This window comes from Hippocampus guttulatus, chromosome 14 (genome assembly GCF_054856545.1).
Source record: "Hippocampus guttulatus isolate MCC_2025c chromosome 14, RoL_Hgut_1.0, whole genome shotgun sequence".
NCBI lineage: Eukaryota > Metazoa > Chordata > Actinopteri > Syngnathiformes > Syngnathidae > Hippocampus > Hippocampus guttulatus.
In genome coordinates this window covers 14079699-14099271 of record NC_141274.1, presented here as the reverse complement: position 1 = coordinate 14099271, position 19573 = coordinate 14079699, and the positions used below count along the sequence as shown (strand labels likewise).

Below are 19573 nucleotides of genomic sequence, written 5' to 3'. Positions count from 1 at the left end.
CAGAATGATAAAGCCCACTCATTACTTTCATATTAAAAATCAAATTAACTTTTTGCAGAGAGTTCTAATGGAAAACACCTACACGTGAGTTCTTTGCATGTTTGAGAATTTGTAACAAAGGAAGTGTTACAAAAACAGATGGCAACCTATATTTGCACTGCCAGAGAATCATTTACATTTAACCCTCGTGCTCCGAGGGGCTTGGTTGGCAAGGCAACAGATTCTGCAGTCTGTTTCCCCTTACCGCGCCTCTCAATAGTCCACATCAACCTTCTTATCCTCCAACTTCCTTCAGACCACCGTGAGAAAAGGCTGGCATGTCATGTTCCGCTCTTCGGCGTTTATCTGACAGCTAATTAGCAGCTCGGCGAATTCTCCTCAAAGCCAGACCACTAAAATCTCTCCCCCAAATCTATGTGCCAATCGCATAAAACACCTTTTGAAATAATAACAGTGCCGAAACAAGGTGAAATAATCTCAATAACACACAGCGACACCTCAGTTTTCGTGATTAATGGCTTCCAGAGAGGCTGACTAACTTCATCATATGAGATTTAAAACAATATTTCCCATAAGAAGTAACATAAACAAAATACATTTCGGGGATAATAACGGCAGCTCTCAAAAAACAAAAACAAAAAAAAAAAAACAGTGGATGGTTGCCACTGTTGCCAAAATGATGTCTTCAAAAAGACAGGTGGGTCATTTGCAATGTTGTACATTAATATACAAAATGGAAAGCTACCATTTACCTGGCAGCTGGTGTCCCCCTAAACACAAAACATGCTTTAGTACAGTACAGGAGAGGTTAAAAGGCACATCTTATGGTTCAAGAATTAATTGGCTGCAAAGCTCGATCTTTCGAAAAGCGCGAACGATGCTTTGTGGGTTTAACACAATTGCAATTTACACGAGACCACGTCGTCACATCCATAGAGTGCAAAAAGTACCCCCCCCCCCCTTCGTTAGATGCAAAATGAACTCAACTCTTGAGCTCTAAGTGAAAATGCGAGATGAAAGCAGACAGCTCATTAACCACTGAGCATGCTGTGCCACTGTGAAGCGGCGATGTGGCAGCATCTCGCCGGGAGGGAACAACTGCTGTTGAGTGGCGGGCCACTGGAACGGAACAATCATTCAAAATATATGCATGTGTATTGGTCATGTAAGTATATCAAAAACAAAAAAATCAATTAACATTTCAGAGAGACCGTTAGCTGGTATGGCACAGGGAGTCCAGGATTATTTTGGTGGTATGGAAAGCTGGTCTTGATAATTTTGTATAATGGCACACTAAGAAAAAGGTATAGAAGTATTGTAACTTTACTTGAGATGTTGAATCTCACCTGCAGTGTGGGTCAATTGCTTTTCTCTTCATTCCCACATTTGACTGGTTTTCCTTAATCTGCCCCCCCCCCCAGGTGTATTGAGTCTGAAAAAGTCATTTGAGTCAATGCTTTACATAGCTCTAGACACCCCCGCACTACCCCTCAACACACACCCCCACCTGCCACCACCCATTGGCAATTTGCCTCATCATAATCATGACCAAAATAACATCGGATTCAGTCACCGAGAAGTCGTTGCCAAATGGAAAAATAATTGTTGTTGAGCAATTTACAGAAAGTAACCACGGCATGTCGGATGTCTGGAGCATCAATTCTGACGGGAAACTTAAAAAGCACGAGGAGTAGTAATGACTTACTATTTTTTCGAGGACTACAAGGGTTGATCAACTTGTTTGCTGTTTAGAAAACTACAGTGAATACATGCCGCAATAAATAAAGAAATATTTTACTTTTATATATTAACCCTTTCATGCACCCTGTAACCTGTTAACATGATAAGATGTCCACTGTAGTAACCGCTGTACCTGAAAGGGTTAATGTATCAGGGGATTGTTAAAAAGAGAGCAAAGCCATTTGACATGCCGATGCCGGAGCAACATGGTGAAAGGTGCCTCCGTCTGAAATGTGCTTGTTTGTTCGCGGACTGTGAAGTGGTGCGATGCGCTGGAGCCTTTCATGGCGCCACACCGCTGCCCTTATGATTCTCAACATCGCAAAAGCAAAGGCAGACGCTCGTGTCCACCTGCTGCCTCACAGCAAGACTGACCTCTGCGGTCGAGTCCAATTCTTCTTGTGCGAATCAGAATAATGCCTGTTGACTTCTATCAATTCCTTGATCTTTCTGGTCGACCCCTTTGCACTTTGTGGGTCTCGCCCTGCTGTGTTTCCTTTCCTTTCCCACTGAATAGATCCACGAAAAGAGCATGAATCAACTGGGAGTAGGAAAAATATACTCATCAATCCCTCAGCCAATACTTCTCCAGCCATCCATTTTCTCATCTGCTTTATCCTCACCAGGGTCGCGGGCAGGCCGGAGACTATCGCAGTTGTTTTCGGGCACTCGGCGGGGTACTCCATCGCCGATCATCCTGCCACAGGCAAGAATTTCTGCTGGGTTTGACTTTCCCCAAATTTTACAATTGTGTTGGTTTATATGAGCAGAGAGAGAGCGAGCGAGAGAGAGAGAGAGAGAGAGAAAGAGAGAGAGAAAGAGAGAGACTTGCTGAAGCACAAGTTTGGCCTAAACATCGGGATGGCCTAAACATACAAAAGTGTAACTTGATTTGGATTTGTAATATATCTGAGTAAAAAATGTGTGAGATATGCACAATGTATCACATTTTGTTAAAAAGATCAAGTGAAAAAAAACCCCAACAAAAAAAAAAACACAATATGCTGCGGCACATACAAAATATCTCATGGTTAATATTTTTCAGCAAGCCAGCTGACGTGCTGGTCATTTTCAGAGATTTTGTTCCCTCTCTTCTCGTGCGATAAAAACATTTCCGAGGCTTAATTGGCATCAGCTCACATCAGATTGAAAGGACTGCGGGAGCCTTTAGCGGCATCAGCCAGAGTTAATTACGCACTCATGTGGCGATGAACCATAACCAAGTGAGGAGGCGCACATTTGCAATGCTTAAAAATAACCTATGAGTGAAGGATTAATTGTTTGGCAGGGGGTTCGTCAAAGCGAAAGACAACGAAACACACGTGTAATCCACATCTGTCAGAGTTGGGGAAGTTGTTGGGGAAGTAGCATAAACATGATTTTAATTTGCCGCTTCCTTTCCACAGCTGCCTCCTGCCGGCGTTATAACGAGAGACTGGACAGATGGAGATCTCGAGCAGGTGGAGAACTTGGCTGGAGAACATACAGCGGCCGCCTTTTCTCTTCTGCCTTCTCAGTTTCATATCTGTAAAAGGCCATGGCATTACTTGTTGCTTTAGCAACAGGGGGAAAAGGGTTGCCAGGCCTTCCTTTCGATACTGTCCATCGTCTTTTTTTTGTCACATTGAAAGTATGCATTTCAGACTTTTTACAAAAGTGTATCAACCATTCAGCATTCAAAAGGACACATGAGCATTTAAAAAAATCTTACATTTTTAAGGTCACACTGACATTTTATATATACTGTATGTATATATATATATATAATTTTTTTATTTATACTCGTGATCCTGCAGTACAAATTAATGTCAACTGAGCGGCAAAAAAAAAAAAAAATAGCATAAGATAACAATGGTGCACTGGTTCAAGTTTGCTGATTAGTGTCCAAGTGCAGTTTGTAGGCGTGTTAACAATATAAATAAACCCAGGCTCTGTGGTGTTAAGTGTGTTCTGTGCTTGTCTCACCACCTAAAGTCCTCCTCCGTTTCAAACACCCTCGCTGATGTGTTGCCATTGTGCACCTCCAAGGGTGGGCCAAGTGACAAAAGGAAAAAAAAAAAGGCAAAGCTAACAGCAAGGACAGTGAACTTTTGTATGATACGACATTCACAAACTAGCAGGGCCACACCGACCAGCCGGGATTATTTCTTTATGTCGCAAATAAAGTCGCTGATTTTCAGTGAGTCATAATAAGCCACAATAGCCCATAATAGGCAATTTGAATGTGGGCGTCGCAAGGCAGAAAGAAGTATGTGTGGAAATATGAGTGCTATAGGAGGTGTCACACATCTCACTTTCGGTGTGTATGCTCTAAGTGTAATTGCAGAATTGAATGCTTTATTGTTTTGATTTACTGGCTGTATTAGTTGGTATTGTTCTACGTGACAATAAAAACACAGTGGTAGCTTTACCGACGAACGTCTCTTCATACGAAGTTTTCAAATTACTGTACTTAGTTCCTCAACAGGAAAATATTGCCTCTTGTTACAAAAGAAATTTCAAGATGTGAAAGGTAAAAATACAGAATGGCCTGCTTGTAACAGCTCCGAGTTTCCTGAACGCAACATACTTGTAGCAGCTCTGCCATTGGCTATTGCTGAGCATCAGCCTGTCATTCTATTAGCTAAGAGGGACCTCTACCCTATGCAGAGTCCTCGTCATTCACCCCTCGGGCCATGAGGTGTTCCACTAGTTTTACCTCAATGTGAATAACCCAGAAAAAGTGTTCACTGGCCGGTTAATTGCTCGCTATGCTGATGTTTGCCTTGGACATTTTCGAAGGATTGTTAAAAGCGGACAAAAGCAAACATCCTTGGATCAGTTCTTTACAAAACGCCAGGCAAAATCCACTTCTGAGAGAGAACATGAACTAAAGAGGGCAAAACCCCCCCGATGAGGACACAGTTAAAAGTTAAATCTATCTATTCTTTACTCTAATTTGTTTTTTGCATTATGCACAATTCTAATTTATTGTGCGATAATGTAATTGTAACATGTATTTGTTATATATTTTGATGCATTTTTATGCTTTAGAAAACATTTGTCTGAATTTTGGGGGGCTTGGAACGGATTAGGACATTTACATGGAAAACGTGTCTCTACTTACAAAATGTTCTTGTTAAGACATTTACTTCCAGAACCAATTGATTTCAAAAGTAGAGCTACTGCAGATGGAACTCGATATATAGCATTAAAATATGTGACGTCTACTGCTGGGATAGGCTCCAGCACCCCCCGCGACCCTAGTGAGGATGAAGCGGTTCGGAAGATGAATGAATGAATGAATGAATGTTGTAACACTCAGTCAATGTCATAATACGGCTTCACACTTTCACTGTTTTGGGTATCATAAAAGTTAAATGAGTTCCCTCTCCTGGGGTAATTCACCAAGCTTCTGTTGAACAATCATGCAGCCTGCCTCGCACCTCTTTGCAATGCAGTTGTTTAAATTGGACAAAATGTTGCCACCGGTAGCACACTTGATGAGTGGTGAGTATGTCTGCCTTTTAATTCTGTGATTTGGGGTTTGACTCTAAGCCGTGACCTTCCTGTGTAGAGCGCTATCCAAAATACCGTTCTTTGAAAATCAGCCTTAGTTGTCTCATATATTATGGCACAATCATGCATATAAAGACACTGATATAAAGCAGCCTTTGGGTGTCATCATTAATTTCGATGAGGGCTGCTAGTGTGTCGAGAGCACAGATTTGCTCGTGCTTGATGTAATCCATTTTTTTTAAAACAACAATGGCAAAACAAAACAAAAAATATATATATGATTTGTACAGTCACAGGGACAACAGTTGTTAAATCCGCACACTAATGAGATCCAATACAAGAGCTGCATCAACATTCTGCCATTTTGAAAATAACAGTTGTGATTCACAGAGGGGCGAAAGCGATATTCGCTCTAATTGACTCGCAGGCATATTGTTCTGGATATGTTTATAATAAAAAATCTCACAGTGTGAAGAAGCGCCGTTCAACAGCGCTGCAAATTAAGGAGCGAGCCATGCTGGTGTTATGGCTTCACAATTCAAATATGTTTGCTCTGTTATTGCTGTGGGCACGGAGTTCCCTCTGTTGTGGATCCTTCGCTCAGCTAAGGTGAGTCGAGGGACCTGAATGCAGTTGTAATGATTCTCTCGTTCTTTGTCGCTTTCTGCTATTTAAATTTAAAAAAAAATGAACTCACTTTCCAATTGTGATGAGAAAAGTCAAGAATTCTATTTCCAACCTGTAATCAATTAAGACTGCTCGCTGGACTGTCACAATGGTGTGCGCCGAGACAAGTGAGTTTGCGTTGTCGAATGTTGAATGATTATTGAGCTAATTTCTCTCGTTAGGTCCATAATAAAATGGTCCTTAAAATTCATGTGAGGAACAAGTTGCCTGAAGTGGTTATAAATCTAAGACAATAGATAAATCCAAGGATTAGCTGTACTCTGTTCCTTCTGGCTGCATGAATTGACACAGTACTTGTCATGAAACTTCCATCCATCCATTTTCCGAACCGCTTGATCCTCACTAGGGTCGCGGGGGGTGCTGGAGCCTATCCCAGCCGTCTTCGGGCAGTAGGCGGGGGACACCCTGAATCAGTTGCCAGCCAATCGCAGGGCACACAGAGACGAACAACCATCCACGCCCACACTCACACCTAGGGACAATTTAGAGCGTCCAATCAGCCTGCCATGCATGTTTTTGGAATGTGGGAGGAAACCGGAGCACCCGGAGAAAACCCACGCAGGCCCAGGGAGAACATGCAAACTCCACACAGGGAGGCCGGAGCTGGAATCGAACCCGGTACCTCTGCACTGTGAAGCCGACGTGCTAACCACTGGACTACCGGGCCGCGTCATGAAACTTGATTACATTTATATTATCGATCATTTGCGCTAAAGGCAGTTGTGTTCATGACTAATACATCGCTGTGTGTGTGTGTGTACATCAATGGCACTTGAGCAGAATCAAGACTTCCTTCATAGCTGAACCTAATTGTGCATCTTCTCTTGACTTAATTTTGTGGGTAGAATATGGAGATAAAAAGAATGAATGGCTTTAAATGGGTAAAAAAAAAAAGGTTTTTGAAGTGTTCACAACATTCTCTTGTGCGTGCCATCATGTGGTTTTAGTGAGTTCCCCACGGATGCTCCACTTTGGAAAATATCTGCGTTGACTGCAGCGAGTTGAAAGAAGACGAGAAATCAAAAGACTTTCCTCCTTTCGGTGTTCTCGTTACCGCCTCATCAATAAGCTACTGTGTTTCATCCCAACTGTCTTACAGATGGTACAGGTCCATGCTTCATTTCTGCATCCTCCGTCTTGTCCTGTCTTCACCCCATCTCCATCTGTCCAATATTCTGTTCTGCCATGTTTACTTGTTCTATGTACTCTCCAGTCGTCTGCTCTTTTGGTTCGCATATGCGCTAATCCTCAAACGGGTGTCTCAGCCTGAAGGCCGACACAGAAATTACTCTCTCTTTAGCAGAGAGTGCGCTTGATGACTGTTTACCTTGGTTGCCGGTGGCCCCTGACCAGATGGCGTGATGGACTTAAAGAGCCTTAAAGGGGATTTCAGTGCAGCTGGTGAATGAGTCTGATGCCAGCCTGCGCACGTTTGTCGAGTTTTCTTAGCAAGATCTCACAAATATGTCGCCGAGGCAGAGACACTGTGATATTTTACGAAGCACCATTGTTGGAAATGTTTCGTCCATATGTCAACACTGTGATACAAAGCTATTCGATAAACACCAAAAACATACACTCGGTAGTTTTTCGATCGCATGAGCGGGAGGATGAACGAAGGATGAAACGGACAGACTCGTAGGCTGTAGCCCTCATTTTACTTTGCGGATATTTTTTCTGCGTTGACCTTCTCTGGGACGCCATTTTATAAATGGCTCCAATTTCCTTAGATGTGATCATACGAGGGCTAAAAAAAGTGAGTGAGTTTGAGGAAACTTTGGATCAAGTCGCAAGGACACAACGCGATGACAAAGTGGCGAGCATACACAATTCAAACGTGTCTCGTCACCGAGCTGTATGTGAGGACATGCAAAAAATGAAACCAAGGCTGTTTCCCGAAATGACCTGAAACGGTTAAAGGCTTAGCTTAATTTAGCTGAAACAACAGTGACTTCACCCAACATTAGCCCGGCCGCCGGCGAATGGCAACATGGCGGCCCGGGCGAGCTTTACTTTGACGCACCCACCTCTGATATTATTATGTGACACGAAACCTGAACGAGCTAATGAAGAACATATCATGAAATGCAGCTCAGGCTTAAAGCAGGTGACCACCTCGCACATCAGAGTGAGCGCCTCATCTTCGTGTAGCATGAACAAAGGGGACCAGTCTCATGCATGCACGCTCCCTTTGTTGTTTATGTGTGGGATGTGTGATTTGATTTGCGCGTGACACGACTGTGATGACGCCCGATTTAAAGAAATTCTTCACTATATGTTTGATTCCGAACACGTTAATCATGTTTTTGGCTCGGCTTTTTGCAGTGCCCAGAAACATTTTATGATAAATACCTGTACGACATTCCAATTGGATTTGAGAAGGAAAAATGTTTTGTGGCCTTTTTTTTTTTTTTTTAAGAACAGCGCAAACCCCATCTTTTATAAATGAACACATTGCCTATTCTAAACAGAGACCTCAACAACTGAAATTCGGAGTCACATCGTGCATGATAATTGCTGTCCTCGGTGCAGGATGAATTTAAAGCCAATGCCACCAGGAGATTTTTCATCTCCAACATTCTCCGAATTAGAGCGCCGCAGCGCTTTCGAAATCAGCACGATCCTCCTGCTGCTTTTGTGCATGACTCAACTATTCTGTCCTCACAGTCGTTCTCCAGCCGAGATATGACTCAAACGGTTTGACTTCACTTTTTAGGTTTGCCGAGAATAAAGTTTCAAGATCCTATAGTTGGCTATGAAAGCTTGCATCGTTAAATCGTTGGCCAAAGTAGCGTTCTTTCTTGACATGACAGAGTCAAGATGATAAGATAATTCAGTCAGTCAAGAAAGCCCAGCAACTGCTTGCAAGATTCCAAAAGTAACCTCCGTCCCTTAACTAGATGAATGATTAACTTGTCAAAAACCATACCGGGGCACAAAAATGAGATAAACATCTGTTTGAAAGTCAAAATGGACTAAAAATAGCAGTGAAAAATCGATGTGACTCAATCAAGCATCTGTTGCTATTTTAAAATACCTGACAAGAAAGAGCACAGTGCAAGTATTTGCTTCATTTATTCCAAACACGTAGTGAGGAAAAAAAATATCTTACAGTGTATAACAGATGAAGCTGTGATGTGGGAACGGTTTTGCTGTATAGAGCCTCATCCGTCAAAGATCACAGAGTAAATACTCACTAATGAAGGCTGATGCCATTGCACAAACATGTAGGTGGACTCGAACAATTCTTTTTTTTTTTCTCCTTGTACACTGAGCCATTTAACACGAGGAGGGGCAAAAATAAATCATGTTGTTTGACAGTGGATTGCAAGTCTGCACACAGGCAATCATGACCGTGCTCGTAAACTAACACGTATTTCGCAATCTGCGTTTAACATAAGTGAAATAATTACATACATTGTAAAGAATTAAACAGATTTTGTTGTTGTTGTTATCGTTTTCAATTCAATGGTATTGTGTTGCTTCTGGGTGAGTGTGCCTTAGTGTGACTACCGTAGGTGCAGCGTCATCTAGACATACAGGAGTAGGTCACTCATGAGTATTATCGCTTTAGCTGTCTTTGTTTTTATATGTCTGATTTTTACTTGACATACAGCACTTTGGATGCAGCGATGGTTGTCTTTAAAGTACTCTGCAAATGAAAGAGTGGCCATTTTTTTGCATCATTTGCTGGGCCATGTGCACATATTGGCGGTACTTGTGGTGTACTGGAGGAGAGACTTAAATGGAGCAATAATTGCATGATTTATTCAGCACGTTGGTTTGAGGAGTGTGTGGGAAGAATCGGAAGACTTGCAGTCGGATGCCTCATTTATCAGCATTTTAGCAACTTTGAACCAATTAAAACATACAATGGTGTCACAGGGATGTTCAGAGGTGGGGGTGTTTGGTGCCGCAGCATCTGTCCCCTTCCCCTTGATGCCTAAAATGCAATGATGGCTTGGTTTTTTTGTTTTTGTTTGTGGCCTTTCAGCAAAAAAACTAAAAAATAAAATCTAATGTCTTGAATATTTACTAAAGACTTATTTCTAACTTCGCGCATTTGGTTAAATGACACCTTGTATGTAATTATATATAATTACATACAATATACAAATATAATAATATTATATATATAAAAACTTGGTCTGCCTCACCCCCTGATATCGGTATTTTGGCCTGTTTTACTGCCACTTCTCTTTATTCCCCCGCCTCCTCGCTTGTTCTGAGACGGGGCAAGGGAGCTGGAATCGAAGCAAGGGTGTTGCTTTGGAGAATACTGCATCGACCGACCAGCACAAAATCTGAGGAGGACCACTTTTCCTGAGGTGTCCGCCTGCAGCACTCAATTTCATTCTTCCCAAACGTTTTTACATTCACATGCATGTGCCAAATGTTAGTGCCTTGACACTTTCACATTTAGACGTAATTTGAAACGAAATGAGTGTTCAGAAAGCTAAATAGATGGCGAGCGCACAGGATGATTCATCCTACTGTCTAATGAGGCTTCACTAACCCCTAATGGACTTTGTTCTATTTTCAGAGGGAAAAATAGATGGGCGAGTCATTTCGTCGACGTAAATCTACCTTTACTGCTTGGCACAAAACATGTTTCCGTTTTTTTCAAGTGTTTGCCTTCAAGGTTCCAAAACTTACATTTAAACGATAACATTTACAGTCGTTCAGTATTATGAAAAGTTAATGTGCAGTATAATGTTTACTCTCTCTCTCTCTCTCCCTGTGTGTGTGTGTGTGTGTGTGTGTGTGTGTGTGTGTGTGTGTGTGTGTATATATATATATATATATTCTCTGCCGTGTTTGTATTCTTTAAACACAACAAAGCGGTGACTGCTCCAGTTGACACCTACGAGATTGCTAGTCATCCACCTCCACATTTAACACCTGGCAAAAGGCTCAGTGCGTTGGACATGTTTTTGGCTTTCATCAAACACAAACTTATCAAGATAGAAACAACAAATATACAGTATCAATCCACATGGTTCCCCACACTTTGGATTCAACAGATTTGGAATCCATAGCCCCTCACTGCAACAGGTTTTGCATTGAAGGTGTCATCTCAGGATGGGGTTTGATGATGATTTCAAGTTCGCATATCGACTCAGTGTCACTCACAAGGTTGTTCGTAGTTTTATTTAATCGGAATTGATTATTGAACCCTGTCTATTTTGCTGAACAGCCTTCATGGCCCATTTACTGTTCATAAACAAATGGAGAATGCACTGCGAGATACACTTCTGCAGGACATTCGGAGAAAACAAATGATTGTTTATTATTATCTTTAAGTATTGCACTTAAAGGTATGTTCCCAAATATAATATTATACTGTATATCTCGGAAATTTTGTGTTGAATGTGTTTTTAATCTAATGGGGGGGAAAAATATTATTAGGCTTTTTATAATTATTTATTTATTTGATTGTTTGCTGAACTGAAAATTGATCCAATGCCGGACAGATTATGAAGCGGGTGACGATGACACAAATTCATCTTGCAAGCGATTCATTTGTCACCAATAATTGCACTGAATGACTATCTATCTATCTTATTAATGATCCGCTGTCACACACCGCCTAATTTACCAGGTACCAGTGGAATAAGAAGTACCAGCACTTTTCCGCTTAAACCATAAATTTCCATTGTTGTAATGTTTTCAATTATGAATGCTTCACAAATACTTGCAAACAATATTTCTCTCTACCTCATCAGCACACCATCGAATAGTGCAATTAAGGACTCTAGTGTGTTTCGCACTCTACGCGTTGCGTTACACTGTAACGGTTACAGTAACAGTGCAGGGAGCGACTGCCTCCCATGACCACCACACACAATAAAAGGAGTCGGGCTTCAGCGCAAAAGCCAACTGAAGTCACAGCGACGTGCAGCTTCCAAACTGCCGCCGTGAGATTATTTGCAGAAGATTTTCAATTGGATTGTGATCAATATATTGGGAATCTTAACGAGATTTTGGTCTCTTTATAAATACACTAGCTAAATCCCAGTGGTCCCCATTGGATGCTGGTTGAGCGCAGCTCATCTTTATAAAACGGGCGCCTGATCTCGCTGCTTTCCTTCCCCACCGCTTCTGGACCACACTTGAAGCAGACGAATATTGAATCGCACAAGCAACCCCGGATCGGCTCGTGCGCATCACTTCTCGACTGCTCGGAGGGAACCAGAAGTTCTGCAGTCATCGGGTACGTTTGGTAAAAACGAAAATTGTTCAAGAAATTTCTACTTTGTTCGTAATGGGTTGAAAATGAATTCGGATGCTGTTCATATCGTTGCTTGCACGTTTAAAAAAAAGTTGTTATCAAATGGTCGGGAGTGTGATGGAATGTATATTTGCGAGAGCATTTTTCTGTATAAATCTCAAACCGTGCAATTGAAGTCATTGATTGTTGTTGAAAGCATTATTAGCTTGTAGTTTTCAGGATTTTTTCGTGTGCATTTTGCGATTGTATTTACTTTCCTCTAATTAGTAACTGATTATCTTAAATCACTTACCATTTATTTCAATGTTTTCTCTTTTTTTGTATATGTGTGTGTTTGTCATTTAATATTTGATAATTTGATAAATGAGTGGTGTGGGATAACTTTGGACAGGATTACGGGTAGATTCATTCTCTACCATACTACGAATGCCAAAATGTACCCTTTGTGAAATTTTTATTTGGTGGTGTTCTGCGACATTTTCTAATGCAAAATGGATGCCTTGGCTCAATAAAGGTTGGTAAACACAAATCACACACCAAAATGAGAATGCATACAAGTACTTTTAAAATATAAAGGTTACTTTTGAATCACCTTGCTGTACTGTACAATCAAATTCCATTAACAATCTCTGATATTCCTTTTGTGAAAAAAAAATGACTGATTTGTGAATGCAGATCTGGTGGTTTGACACGACTCGGTGGACATGTGGCTACTGGAGAAGCTACGTAGCAAAATGGAGAGCAGTGGAACACAATCTCAGCCCCCACAGACCGCCGAGGCCATTCCCGTGTCTGTATACGCCAATGTGCTCACCCCTGAAAAAATTCCAGATTTTTTCATCCCGCCCAAACTCATCTGCTGCCCACCAGAGGAATCAGCAACCCCCAAGCCTCAGCACTGCTCCGCCTTGCGACCATCCACCTCCGATCATGTCATCTGCATGCAGAGCCCCAGAGCTCGCAGCAGCAAAAACCCCTGCAGCCCTCGCCTCTTTTCCCGTTTCGGAGGGGACACACGCAGTCTCCAAAAGTCAGCAAACCGTCACATCATCCAAATAGAGAGTGCAGACGAGCCAGCCACAGGGACTTTGCATGCCAACACCAACGCAGATCCTCAGTCACAGACCGCCATGTCACTGCCATACGTCCCTAAGGCCCAGACCTCCTATGGTTTTTCCACCTTGGTGGAATCTCCTCATACCCGGCGCAAGGAGAGCCTGTTCCACAGCGACCCCAGCAGCCCTCTCACCTCCCCGATCTCCCAGAGGCGCTCCCAAGGGGGGACTCATCTAGCCCCAGCCAACACCAACCCCTACCGCTACTTCAGTGGCGGAGAGAGTGACACCTGCTCCTCGGCGGACTCGTCCCCTTTTAACTCTCCTCTGCTGTCCCGCTCGGCCTCCCTCCTGCGCTCCATCACACAAGAGACGCAAGCCAAGGCAAGGGGTTAATTTTTTTTTTTTTTCCTTTTTGAAATGAAGGCAGTTGACATGCAGGCAGAAATAGACACGGCTGTACCTCAACTGGTACTTTATAACTTGTTTAAGTTCTTCCATGATTGAGCTGAATCATAGTGCCTATGCATTCGCACATGTTATCAGAATGAATCCTCTGGTGCTTGAAATATATCCCACTGGGTCATCGCGAGGCTTAACATGCTGCGATGAGTGCCGCGAGCCATCAGCGAGCTCAAAACCTCGCATACAACCTAACAGGCTTCCAGTGCTTCTCATGGCTAGCAGACAGGCAGATGGCTAGTCAACGGCATCAATTCCTCTTTGGGAATTCAAATTATGACACCGAGCCGTTCTGTAAATTGAGGCATCAAGGGAAAACACATTTTCTGGGTGTAGGTATAGTTCGCTAGCTAACTGCATGCTGTAGAAACGGGCCAAGAAATAACAACTTTCTCTGTATTGCCAGTTTATACTTGTGTTTCTCGTCTGTCTTGAGGTATCTCGTGCCAAGCGCTCCTTGGCCCGCCACAGCTCTCTCTCAACGGATGATTGCAGCTCTGCCGACAACAGCCCCAACATGCAGCGCCGGCGTATGCGTTGCCCTACCTCTCCGGCACTCCGCAAATGCAGGACTAGCAGCTCGAGGGCCTTGGCATCTGACCCTTTGCAGCGTGAGCACACCATTAACCTGCACAAGGGCGGGACACTCAGACTTAGTACGCACTACGACCCAGAGGCGGCACGGCTGAGGGTTCGCGTTTTAATGGCGGAGGCCATTTATGGCAAGCAGACAGACCTGAAGAGCATCAACTGCTGTGTGGCACTCTACCTGAAACCCGGCAAGAAACAGAAACAGAGAAGCACCATTATAAAGAATAGCAGGAATCCCATTTTTAACGAGGACTTTTTTTTTGACTCACTGCCGAAGGCGCAAGTCAAAAGACTGGCCATGAAGATCAAAGTCGTGAACAAGGGAACCAGTTTGAAGAGAGACGTGCTTCTTGGAGAAAGGGAAGTGCTGCTGAGTGAGCTGCTCACAGGCCTCTAGGGAAATCCCTGTCAAGACTTTGGTGAGAAACAAGCAGCACTTCATCTTCAGAGCCCTTCCTTTACCGCCTTCATTCCACTTCAGAGGGTGAAAGGAATCCTATCTTGCACACTAAAAGCCAAACCAAAAACCAGTTTAACGGTTTAACTACAGTTTACATTAAAAAAAAAAAGTGGAACCTTGTTTGTGTATCTGAATTGCACAGTGTATCACCGTTTTCAATTAGTTGTAATGGTCTAGTTTACATGGGATCGGTATTCCTGCAATGATGCCAAATGATATTGTATCAATTGTGCTTTGTCAAATGAATTATGCCCTCTTTTTTTTTGACAGACGTCGTATTTGGTAATGTATTGGCTACTGAATGTAACACCCCTCAGGCTGCTGTAACTTGTTGTCGAAATAATAAGTTCATCTATGTTCCAAAGAACAATGCTTTATTTATGTTTGCTGTCAGTTTTGAATTGCAGCTTTGATAAAGTGGTTTGTCGCGTATTAGACTATTTCATGTATTTAAAAGGTTTTGCTCATGTTTTTTTTTCCAAACACACAAATCTACAAAAGTGATCCTGCGGGTCGAGAGGAAGCTGGAAGACATTTGAGCGGCTTAATCTCGCTTATGTGCACAAAATTCCATCCATCCATCCATTTTCCGAACCGCTTGATCCTCACTAGGGTCGCGGGGGGTGCTGGAGCCTATCCCAGCCGTCTCCGGGCAGTAGGCGGGGGACACCCTGAATCAGTTGCCAGCCAATCGCAGGGCACACAGAGACGAACAACCATCCATGCCCACACTCACACCTAGGGACAATTTAGAGCATCCAATCAGCCTGCCATGCATGTTTTTGGAATGTGGGAGGAAACCGGAGCACCCGGAGAAAACCCACGCAGGCCCGGGGAGAACATGCAAACTCCACACAGGGAGGCCGGAGCTGGAATCGAACCCGGTACCTCTGCACTGTGAAGCCGACGTGCTAACCACTGGACTACCGGGCCGCCTGTGCACAAAATTGTCTCTATGAATTCCAACTCCCTGTTTAATATTAGGAGAGAAATATCTGATTGAAATATGTCTCGCAGCATAAAGGGCAGCGAGAACTGCCAACAGTAGTTACTACGGTATGTTGAGGTTGGTAATTTAGAGATTTTAATGGCCTTCAAGGGAATACAATAAACAGTCATTCCCAAAATCTGGTACGTGGGCGCCCTCGAATGGAACTCGAAAGAATCACAGTTAATGACAATTTCATGGGATTCGACTTTTAAATCCAGTACATCTGCATTGCATCATGAATAAATATGTGGGTACATGTTTTATCAAGCTTTTATGTGCTGTATATTTTAACTGACTCAGTATTTAAGTACCTATCCAAACTCAAAGTAGCCTTTGAGTATACAATATTTACGACCCGAATACCTTTTCACGAAACATACTGTACACATACGCTTCAAAATTGAACGTCAGTGTGGCATATCGAAGGGAGCGTCGGGTTTCCCCACTGTTAACGTCGCATTGACGTGACAGGTCTCACTTCACGAAGACAGTAAGTGTACCTTGATTGTTCGAAATCCAAACGAACCCATCAGCTGGATGGTTTTTATTCCCATTGCATTGTGGGAGTTGTAGTTTATTATCACGGCCCACGGCGTGTGCCCCTCCATGGTTAAAACCACGTCGCCCACAATGCACTGCGGCCACGGTAAACACAGAGCTGTCAAGCAACACAAACGCCATCTTGCCAGCGCCCTCAAAATGGAAGAAAGATGAGAGCTCGTCGCAGAGCCCGGACTAAAATTCGCTCTTTTTGAAGCCATACTCACCTTTTTGGTGGTAAACTCGTGGTTATGGGGTTGATGTCCTGTGAGGCAACACGGAGCCTTTAACAATGGATATAACGACGGCGGTGTTCAACGCGGCCAGAGATGGTAAGCTGAAACTTATCCAGAAGTTGCTGAGCAACAAAACTCCCGAAGAGCTCGAAGCTTTAGCCGAAGAGAAAACACAGGGAGGTACTCCTCTTTTGATAGCGTCGCGATATGGACATTTAGAGGTCGTAGACTACCTCCTTGAACACTGTAGAGCTAACGTCGAACTCGGGGGCTCGGTGAACTTTGACGGCGAGACTATCGAAGGAGCGCCGCCGTTGTGGGCGGCTTCGGCTGCCGGTCACCTGCCGGTGGTCAAGACCCTTTTAAAACACGGTGCCTCGGTGAACAACGCGACGCTAACTAACTCCACTCCGCTCCGAGCTGCCTGCTTCGACGGCCACTTGGAAATCGTCCGCTATCTGGTGGAGCACAGGGCTGACATGGAGGTGGCCAATAGACACGGCCACACCTGCCTCATGATCTCCTGCTACAAGGGCCACAAGGAGATCGCCAAGTTTCTCCTGGACCGCGGTGCTGATGTCAACCGTAAAAGCGTCAAAGGAAACACGGCCCTCCACGACTGTGCCGAGTCCGGCAGCCTGGACATCATGAAGATGTTGTTAAAGTGTAGCGCTCTCATGGAAAGGGATGGTTACGGGATGACCCCGCTCCTCGCTGCCAGTGTTACGGGACACACCAACATTGTGGAGTACCTTGCCCACCAGCCCCGCACTTCCAGGGAGGAACGCATAGATGCGCTTGAGCTGCTCGGAGCCACTTTTGTGGATAAAAAACGGGATCTATTGGGAGCGATGAAGTACTGGAGACGGGCCATGGAGCTGAGGCAGCCAGGGGAAAAAGCAGGGTGCCTGACCAAGCCCCCACCCGGGCCCCCCGTTCTTGCCTATGGCTGTGCGCAGGAGGTGAACAGTGCGGAGGAGCTGGAAGCTCTGATCACAGACCCCGACGAGATGAGGATGCAGGCCTTGTTGGTTCGCGAGCGCATCCTGGGACCGTCCCACCCGGACACCTCCTATTACATCCGCTACAGGGGAGCCGTCTATGCGGACTCTGGCAATTTTGAAAGATGCATCAGCTTGTGGAAATACGCTTTGGACATGCAGCAGAGCAACCTGGACCCACTCAGCCCCATGACGGCCTCGAGTTTCTTGTCCTTCGCCGAGCTCTTCTCCTTCGTCCTTCAAGACCGCGCCAAAGGTACCCTGTCAACACGCGTCACCTTCCACGATCTGATGACGGTGTTGGGTAAAAGCGTGCGGGAGGTGGAGCGAGCCGTGGCGCAGAAGGACAATCCGCCAGAGGCCCCTCAGTTCACAAAGGCGCTCGCCATTATCCTCCATCTCATCTTTCTGCTGGAGAAGCTGGAGTGCAACCCTGAGCAGGAGCACCAGAAGAAGCACACGGTCTACCGCCTTTTGAAGCTAAATCCCCGCGGCCGTTGCGGCTTCACGCCGCTCCACATGGCCGTGGATAAGGAAACCACGTCCGTGGGCCGCTACCCGGTGGGGCGATTCCCCTCCCAGGCGGTGGCATCGCTTCTCCTGGAGTGCGGCGCCGACGTGGACGCGCGGGACTGCGAGAACAACACGCCGCTGCACGTGGCCGCCGGCAACGGCTGTCCGGAGATCATGGCGCTTCTCATGAAGGCCGGGGCGCACTTTGACGCCACCAACGCACAGAAGAAGGCGCCCTACGAGCTATTAGACGAGCACAATATGGGTGACCCGGCTCTTTACCCGCTCAACTACATCACCCTTCAGTGCCTGGCGGCTCGTGCAGTGGAAAAGCACAAACTTCCCTACAGGGGACTCATCTCCGAAGAGATGGAAGCTTTTATCGAGCTGCACTGACCTCCACTACACTCTCCCAATGACACTAATTTGCAACAAAACTTCTTTTGGCCCACTGCTTGCTTTTCTCCTCCTTTGTCTCAGCACAAATGTTCAGTCCAACATTTAATAAGAAAAGTTGAAACGGGGGAATCGAGTGAATGACCGCACCCGTTCAACAAAAAGCTTGACAGTTGAAAGCCATGGATCGATATTGCTTTTGTGATATTCTGAATGGATGATTCGGCAAACCCAAGCAGCCATACTTGCTTGTCTCTATTTATTGGCTCTGGTTTGTTACTATTTGATGACATTCTCTTTGGAAGGATGTTGAACTCTCTGTGCCAAAATTGCCAACCGTGGGCGTCTTTAGCTTGTTTGTCATGTAAAGCCACAAACATCATTCTCGATTATCACATGCTAATAATTTGCTTTGATACTTGGAATTCCTCAGGTCATTTTGAGAGATGAAGATTTAAAAAAAAAAAAGTGGTGATGTGGTCTGGCAGTATTTAAAGCTAAGCTTCACTGTGAACCAATTGGACGACTGGATGACTTCAAATTGGCTTCTAACAGGTTAATCATGGAACTGCTTTATAGACTTTTTTTGTTATTTAGATGGTTCCTAGAAATGCCTTAACATCCAAACTGTCGCTTTTCATGTACCCGGCATGCGGCATCCACGACACTTGTGACACACGTCACGGACAACTGATTTTCCTGGTACTCGTTTAAACCTCAGACGCAATTCTCTCCAACTGAATCCATGGCTTTGTGGCCACTCTTGCATCTCAGTCTTATTTTGAATCATCTCTTCTTTTGTTTGCATTCTCTTGAATGTTTGCTCTGTGTCCAGGGTGGAAGCCCCACCGAGTTGAATGCCGACTCAAAATGCTCTAAAATGGACATACTTTCAGGCCACAGACTGTTGCTGCCTTCTTCTTTCTCGCCGGTATGAACATCGTGTATGTGTCAGAGAACCCCTGAATAAAATTCAGTCTGGCAGCAGGAACTCTGTGGTCATTGCATCTTTGATTTCCATCCATTTTCTAATCCACTTAGCCTCACAAGGGCGTGCTGGTGCCCGAATCGAACCTTGCACTTCTGCACGGTGAGGTGGATGTGCTAACCTGTCGCCCACCGTACTGCCCGAATCTCTTGTTCATTCTTTATAATTCATCTATGCTGCTTT

At 44.4% G+C, this 19573-nt stretch overlaps 2 protein-coding genes and 1 long non-coding RNA gene across 3 annotated transcripts; 2 read left to right on the top strand and 1 right to left on the bottom strand.

Annotated features, from left to right (window-relative positions):
* Nucleotides 1-1554: 1554 nt before the first annotated feature.
* LOC147195258 (uncharacterized) lies at nucleotides 1555-16261 on the bottom strand. Its single transcript, XR_015102934.1, has 5 exons — nucleotides 16217-16261; nucleotides 14535-14773; nucleotides 14411-14443; nucleotides 14221-14302; nucleotides 1555-2437 (listed from the first exon to the last, which is right to left on the bottom strand). It is a non-coding gene; the product is annotated as an uncharacterized LOC147195258 (long non-coding RNA).
* Nucleotides 11996-15157, top strand: LOC147195259 (C2 calcium-dependent domain-containing protein 4C-like). Its single transcript, XM_086130089.1, has 3 exons — nucleotides 11996-12139; nucleotides 12833-13596; nucleotides 14111-15157. Exons 2-3 carry the CDS (start codon nucleotides 12862-12864, stop codon nucleotides 14660-14662), a joined length of 1287 nt encoding a protein of 428 aa, XP_085986215.1. The 5' UTR covers nucleotides 11996-12139; nucleotides 12833-12861; the 3' UTR covers nucleotides 14663-15157.
* A 135-nt stretch (nucleotides 16262-16396) lies between the features above and the next one.
* On the top strand, nucleotides 16397-19393 carry fem1a (fem-1 homolog a). The gene has a single exon (XM_086129963.1). The coding sequence runs from the start codon at nucleotides 16549-16551 to the stop codon at nucleotides 18400-18402; it is 1854 nt and encodes a 617-aa protein (XP_085986089.1). The 5' UTR covers nucleotides 16397-16548; the 3' UTR covers nucleotides 18403-19393.
* Nucleotides 19394-19573: the final 180 nt, after the last annotated feature.